This window comes from Eptesicus fuscus, chromosome 1 (assembly GCF_027574615.1).
Source record: "Eptesicus fuscus isolate TK198812 chromosome 1, DD_ASM_mEF_20220401, whole genome shotgun sequence".
NCBI classification, from domain to species: Eukaryota; Metazoa; Chordata; class Mammalia; order Chiroptera; family Vespertilionidae; genus Eptesicus; species Eptesicus fuscus.
Window position 1 is genome coordinate 1,212,501 of NC_072473.1, and position 7,448 is coordinate 1,219,948.

Here is a 7,448-nt window from a genome sequence, read left to right on the forward strand (position 1 = left end):
ATGTCTGCTCCCTAGGCCATGACCTCATGACCTTATCATCCCATTGATTCTCTGCTTTTCCAATTTTTTTTGGGGGGGGGAAGGGGGAGTGGGCAGAGGGGTTGGCAAGAAAGACACCCCAGCTCCAGGGTCCCCCATTCTGCCTGTCCCCCACCCCCCACCAGGGTCATCTTTCCTATAAACCACCCCCTGGCCCCACTCCTTAGCAACCGTTGCCAAGAAGCCACCGCTTGGAATTGGGGGCGACCCCGTGAAACCAGGGGGTTTGGCGAGATCCACGCGCCCAGGGAACTCCATGCCCAGCTGCCCAGTTTGGGGTGGAGGGTGAGGGGCCGGGTGTTAAGTGTAAAAACAGACGAGAGCCCCCCCTCCCCCCCAGCCGGTGTGGCTCAGTGGATAGCGCGTCCGCCTGCAGACTGAAGGGTCCCGGGTTCGATTCCCGGTCAAGGGCAGGTACCTCGGTTGCAGGCTCCTCCCTGGTCAGGGCGCACATGCAGGGAGGCGACCCATCGATGTCTCTCTCTCCCTCTCCCTCCCTCTTCCACTCTCTCTAAAAAAAAAAAATAAAAAAAAAAAAATCAATGGGAAGAAAAATATCCTCGGGCTGAGGATTTAAAAATAATAGTAATAATAACAATAATAAATAAAAATAAAAGGGGTAAATATGCTAATCAGACCGGACGTCCTTCCAGACGTCCTTCCGGACGTCCTTCCGGAGGTCATTCCGGACGTCCTTCCTGACGAAGCCGGGGTCCTGAGGAGGGAAGCCAGTGCCGGCGGCCGGTGGGAGGAGGGCCTCCTCTTGCACGAATTTTCCGTGCACCGGGCCTCGAGCAAATGCATTAAAAGTAGAAAAGGAAACAGCTGTTTGATGAAAAAAAAGAAAAAAAAAAAGGCAAGATTTGGGCCCTGGCCGGTGTGGCTCAGTGGATAGAGCGTCGGCTTGCAGACTGAAGGGTCCCGGGTTCGATTCCCGGTCAAGGGCACAGGCCCGGGTTGCGGGCTCCATCCCCAGAGGGGGTCGTGCAGGAGGCAGCCGATCCATGATTCTCTCTCCTCATGGCTGTTTCTCTCTCTCCCTCTCCCTCTCCCTTCCTCCCTGATATCAATAAAAATATGTATATTTTTTTTTAAAAAAGAGACAAGATTTGGATGCACAGAAATGAGAAAAAAAATGAAAAAGCGCGCGCGCGCGGCTCCAGGAACTGTGGGATCCCTCTCCAAACGCGCCCACCCGGGTGCGCCCTCGGCACACCTGTCCCCCAAGGCGCACACCTGTCCCCCAAGAGTCTAAGTTAACCCCCCCCCCAGGGTGCCTCCTGCCGCTGGGCACGGAAGGGGGGGGGGAAGGGTGGCCAAGTTGGGGTCCGCAGGTGCCCTCAGACTCCACGCCTCGGTCCCTTGGGGTAAAGGGGTGGGGGGTGGGGGGTTGCCAAGGGCAGCGCGCGCGCGAGGTCCCCAAGGTGACGTGACCTCCAGGAACGTTTGTGACGTCGGAGAGGACGAAGAGGGATGTGTGGGGGGGTCCAGACCCCGAGATGGGGTGGCTGAACACCTGGCAGGTGTATTCAAAAGAGGTGCCTTTGCTATTGAACGCAGAAAAACCTAAAGATTTCACCCCAAAAAAACGACTAGATTTCATCCATGGATTCGGCGAGGTAGCAGGATACAAGACCAACGCCCCCCCCCAACCCCCTAACCCCCCAAAATCGACGGCTTTTTTTTTTTTTATCCACCAAGAAAGAACTCACAGAAAGAGAGAGAGAAACGGAAACTCACCATCCCGTTTGCCATGGCAACAACAATCACAACAACAACAACAAAAAAATGAAGACACTTGAGGCGTCAACTTCCCCAAAGAGGTCGAGAAAGGTGCCTTCGGGGGCGCGAGGCGGGGCGCCGGCAGGCAGGTGGGTGGGTGGGGAGGTTTTGGGGGGAAGCTGCGGGGCGCAGGGAGTGGGTGGGGGGGTTCACTCCAAGTCTTGGGGCGTCGCTGGGACCCAGGGCGCACGGGCCACCCCGCGCGAGGACCCCGGAGCGGGCGGGGCGGGGCCGGGCCAAGCGCTCCCCGGGGAGGCGGCCGAGCGACCCAACACCGACTCCTTTGTCTGCGTCCCGCGTCCCCGGGGGCGGGGGGGGGAGTGGACCGGGCGCCTCTCCGGGGCCGGGTCCCTGCGCCCCGGGCGCACGCGAGCGCGCGCGCACGGAAGGACGGACTCACCCACGGTGGCCAGCGTCTCGAAGTCCTGCAGCCGGTACCCGGGCGAATCTGGAGAGGGGTCGTCGGAGCCGGGCGCGGGCGCAGGCGCGGGCGCCCCGTCGGAGGTCTCCCCCGGGCTCTCCAAAGGCGGGTCCGGGTCCGCCTGGGCCACCCCGGGCGCCTCCATGGGGGCGCGTTCCGATCCGGGGGGCCGGGCCGGGCCGGGGGGCGAGGGGGAGCGCGCTTCCGGGGACGCAGCCTCGGAGGGCGGCGCGGCGGCGGCGGCGGCGGCGGCATCAGCTGCGCCCCCCCATGCGCGCCCCCCGCCTCCCGGCGCGCGGCCCGGGGCAGCTGGCGGGGCGGCGGCGGGGACAATGGCGAGGCGCGGGGTGGGGTTCAGCGCAGCAGCAGCAGCAGCAGGAGCAGGAGCAGCTGGTGGGAGTAGCCGGCGGCCTCCGGGGGCGGGCGCGGCGGTGGGGGGCGCGGCGCGGGCGCGGAGAGCGGCGCGGCCCGGGGGGGCGGGGGCGAGGCGGGGTCCCGGCCGCGCGCGCCCGGCGCCTCGTTCATTCCTGGCGGACGCCCGTGTCCGCCGCCGGCACCGGCTCGGGAGCTGAGTGCGCGAGGAACCCGGGGGGGAACCGGGCGGAAGCGGCCGGGGCGGGGCCGCGCGCTCTCCCCGCCCCGCGCGCCGGGACGCAGCCGGCCGGGCCGCCCTCGCCAAGGCCCCGCCCTGGAGCCGCGGGGAGGCCCGGGCGTGGCGGCGGGCGGGTCCTGGCGACGCTGGGGTGGGAGGCGGGCAGCTTTGGGGAGGTGCCCACGCCCCCTCACCACCCCCGGGGCGCCCCAGAGTGGGGTCCGTGCGGAGTTCCCCATCCGGGGGGGGCGCACGCGCGCGCGCGCGCTGGCCACGGACCTCGCCGCTCCGCCGCCCGGGAAGTTGGAGGCGGGACGGGATGGAGACGCGGAAGGCGTGGTTCCAACTAAAGTAAAAGTTGAAAAATAAAACTGAACGTGGACTTGGTTCCAGGCGGACGGGCGCCGTGGGTGCCGGCTCCGCTTCCTGGTCTCGCCCTCGGACTGGGGCGCGCGCGCGCGCGCGCGCGGTGAGAGGCGGTCGGGGTGCCCCCGGGTCGCGGGGTGCTGCCCGGGGAGCTTCCGGGAGGTTTGCTTGCAGCTTCCTCTAAAATGCATTTTTCAAAAGAAATATTTGGGGGTTTTTTTTTGAGCATCGACCTAAGAACCAGGAGGTCACGGGTTCGATTCCGGGTCCAGGGCACATGCCCGGGGTTGTAGGCTCCATCCCCAGTGAGGGGCGTGCAGGAGGCAGCAGATCCATGATTCTCTCCCCTCATGGATGTTTCTCTCTCTCTCTCCCTCTCCCTTCCTCTCTCTGAAATCAATAAAAATATATTGAAAAACATTTTTTTAATATATTTTATTGATTTTTACAGGGAGGAAGGGAGAGGGATAGAGAGTTAGAAACGTCGATGAGAGAGATATCGACCAGCTGCCTCCTGCACGCCCCCCACTGGGGATGTGCCCGCAACCAAGGTCCATGCCCTTGACCGGAATCGAACCTGGGACCTTCCAGTCCGCAGGCCGACGCTCTATCCACTGAGCCACACCGGTTTTGGCGAAAAACATTTTTTTAAATAAAACGTGTATTTTTTAAAAAATAAGTCCTATATTTAAAAGAGGGAGAAAAAAAAACCCAGAAGCTGTGCATGCAACTTTGGGATTTTGTTTTTTGTTGTTGTTGTTGTTAATCCTCACCCAAGGATATGTTTCCATTGATTTTTTAAAAATATATATATTTTATTGATTTTTTTTACAGAGAGGAAGGGAGAGGGATAGAGAGTTAGAAACATCGATGAGAGAGAAACATCCATCAGCTGCCTCCTGCACGCCTCCCACTGGGGATGTGCCCGCAACCAAGGTCACATGCCCTTGACCGGAATCGAACCCGGGACCCTTCCGTCCGTGGGCTGATGCGCTATCCACTGAGCCACACCGGCTAAGGCGGGTGCATGCGACTTGATGGGCCCCTGCCCTACACACACACACACACACACACACACACATACACACACGCCAGGGCCAGTAAGAAAAGCAGTGTGTGTGTGTGTGTGAGTGTGTGTGTGTGTGTGTGTCAGGCTCGCTCGATCCATTTAAATGCACTACAAAAAGGACTAGTGCGTATTTCTGGACTTCTTTTTATTATTTTTAACTAGAGGCCCGGTGCACGGATTCGTGCACCCGTGGGGTCTCTCGGCCTGGCCTGCGGGATCGGGCCGAAACCGGCTCTCCGACATCCCCCGAGGGGTCCCGGATGGCGAGAGGGCGCAGGCCAGGCCGAGGGACCCCACCGGTGCACGATCGGGGCCGGGGAGGAACGCGGGAGGTTGGCCAGCAGGGGAGGAACCGTGGGAGGGCTCCAGGGCGTGTCCGGCCCGTCTCGCTCAGTCCCTATCGGCCGGACCCCAGCAGCAAGCTCACCTACCGGTCAGAGCGTCTGCCCCCTGGTGGTCAGTGCACGTCATAGCGAGCGGTTGAGCGGCCTTAGCATATCATTAGCATATGACGCTGTGATTGGTTGAATGGCCGACCGGATGACCAAACACTTAGCATATTAGGCTTTTATTATGTAGGATATTTTTAAAAATATATATTTTATTGGTTTTTTTACAGAGAGGAAGGGACAGGGATAGAGAGCTAGAAACATCGATGAGAGAGAAACATCCATCAGCTGCCTCCTGCACGCCCCCCACCGGGGATGTGCCCGCAACCAAGGTCCATGCCCTTGACCGGAATCGAACCCGGGACCCTTCAGTCCGCAGGCCGACGCTCTATCCACTGAGCCAAACCGGTTTTGGCTCTATAGGGTAATTTTTAAAAATGTATTTTAATTGATTTCAGAGAGAAAGGGAGAGGAGAGAGAGAGAAACATCCGTGATGAGAGAGAATCACGGACCGGCTGCCTCCTGCCCGCCCCCCACTGGGGATCGAGCTGCAAACCCGGGCCTGTGCCCTTGACCGGGAATCGAACCCTGACCTCCTGGTTCCTAGGTCCATGCTCAGCCACTGAGCCACGCCGGCTGGGCTGTACCTGGAATTCTAATGGAGCTGGAGGTCGAGTGTGTGTGTGTTCAAAAGCCATTCTTGGGGGAGAGGGGTTCGTGGTTGGGGGGCGGTGGGTGGGCACCTGGTTAAAATGCGCGCAGGGGCCCCAGCGCATCTGGTGAGGCCTGGAACCTCAAGGCCTAGCCAAGCCCCAAGGCTGTCCAGGCGGTCAGTCCACGCTGACCACATTGGGGGGGGTCCTTGTTAGGAGGGGGGATCAGCCATTCTGCGCTTTGGGGTGGGGATGGGGGGGGTCTGCGCCGGGGTCCCCACCTCGCCAAGGGCGCGCGCGCGCGCGCGCTGGGCGGGCGCAGGAAAAGGGTGGTTTTGTGTGATTTTTTTTTTATTTTTTACAGAGATTGGGGGGGTGGGGGGGAGGGTGGGGGGGAGCAGGAAGCTAACAACCCTGTTTCTGGGTGTGGTTTTGTGGTCCTGGTCGCGCGCCTCGCCCCACCTGCCCCTCCCCGGTGGTTTGTGGGTGGGTGGCCGGTTCCCCAGGGCGCGGCCCCTGCCTGCTCTCCACCGCCTGGTTTTGCAATCTTTGCGGCAGGAATGCAAACCATGCGCGCCAGGAACCTGGCCCGTGGGGAGCAGGTGCGTGCGCCCCCCGCAGGTTAGGACAAGGGGGCGTCCCTGCGCCCTGGACAACGAACCCTGCCCCCTTCTCCCCCCAGCCACTGCCCCCCAACAAGCCCTGTCCCCCAAGAGGCTCAGGACACCCAGGCCGTCCACCTGGGACCAAGGACGCATCTCCTCTGGAGGCGCCCGCGCAGTCCCCATAGATTCCACCTTGTGACTGGGGTGCTGATGGCCGGTGAGGGTCTGAGGTCAAGTCCTGGGTTTTGTTTTTATTTTTTAAATATATTTTATTGATTTTTTACAGAGAGGAAGGGAGAGGGAGAGAGAGTTAGAAACATCGATGATGAGAGAGAAACATCGATCAGCTGCCTCCCACACGCCCCCCACTGGGGATGTGCCCACAACCCAGGTACATGCCCTTGACCGGGAATCGAACCCGGGACCCTTCAGTCCGAAGGCCGACGCTCTGTCCACTGAGCCACACTGGTTAGGGCTTGTTTTTTTTTTTTTTTTTTAATATGTTGTGTTTATTGATTTCAGAGAGAGAGAACCATCCATGATGAGAGAGAATCGTGGATCAGCTGCCTCCTGCACGCCCCACTACTGGGGATCGAGCCCGCAACCTGGGTCTGTGCCCTTGACCTTGATCGGGAATGGAACCCGGGACCCTTCAGTCCACAGGCCGACGGCTCTATCCACTGAGCCACACCAGCTAGGGCTCATCCTTGATGTTTCTTATCTCTCCCTCTCCCTTCCTCTCTGACATCAATAAAAATATACATTTATAAATATTAAAAAATACACTGAGTGGCCAGATGATGATGATCTCTGAACGCATAATAATCTGGCCACTCCGTGTCTTTCCTATAGAATAAAAGGCTAATATGCAAATTGTCCCCTCGACCTGGAGTTCGACCAGCAGGCAGGCCGGCCAACCGCCCACGTCCCCTCCCCCTGGCCAGGCTGGCCGGACCCCACCCATGCACAGATTCATGCCACCAGGCCTGTAATCTATAATAATAAAAGCATAATATGCTAATTAGAGCAGACAGCCTAACGACCTTCCAGATGTCCTTCCAGACGACCTTCCGGACAAAGCTAGGGCTGTGAGGGCCGAGCCCCTTGCATGGATTTCATGCATCTGGCCGCTAGTATATACATATTTTTTATACACACACGGAGTGGCCAGATGATTATGCGTCCAGAGATCATCATCCATCATCTGGCCCCTCCGTGTGTGTTTATAAATATTAAAAAACATAAAAACCGGACATGAGAGAACTGACTTTAGAGCCACGATGGCTATTTCCACGGGAGACGCCGGCTGAGAGACTGGAACGCGGACGGCACCCTGTGATGGATGGCAGCCGGGTTATCTCGGGCCTCGCTCGGGAGCTGTGGGGCTGGAATTTATCTCCGTTCCCCGGACAGAATCAAGAGGACATGTCTCGGGTCTTATCAGCCAGCCTGACTGCGGTCCTTCGTCAGCAAAGCTGTTTTTTTTTTTTTTTTTTATCGGCACCAGAGGGCACTTAGCAATGGCCGGAGG

At 59.5% G+C, this 7,448-nt stretch overlaps 1 protein-coding gene across 1 annotated transcript in view; it reads right to left on the minus strand.

The window, feature by feature from the left end:
• PRKX (protein kinase cAMP-dependent X-linked catalytic subunit) overlaps positions 1 to 2,812 on the minus strand; it is a 49,958-nt gene extending 47,146 nt beyond the window's left edge. The window contains exon 1 of the mRNA XM_054720268.1: positions 2,222 to 2,812. Coding sequence (XP_054576243.1) covers positions 2,222 to 2,387 — 166 coding nt within the window. The 5' untranslated portion in view covers positions 2,388 to 2,812. The remainder of the gene's footprint in view (positions 1 to 2,221) is intronic.
• Between the last annotated feature and the right edge of the window lie 4,636 nt (positions 2,813 to 7,448).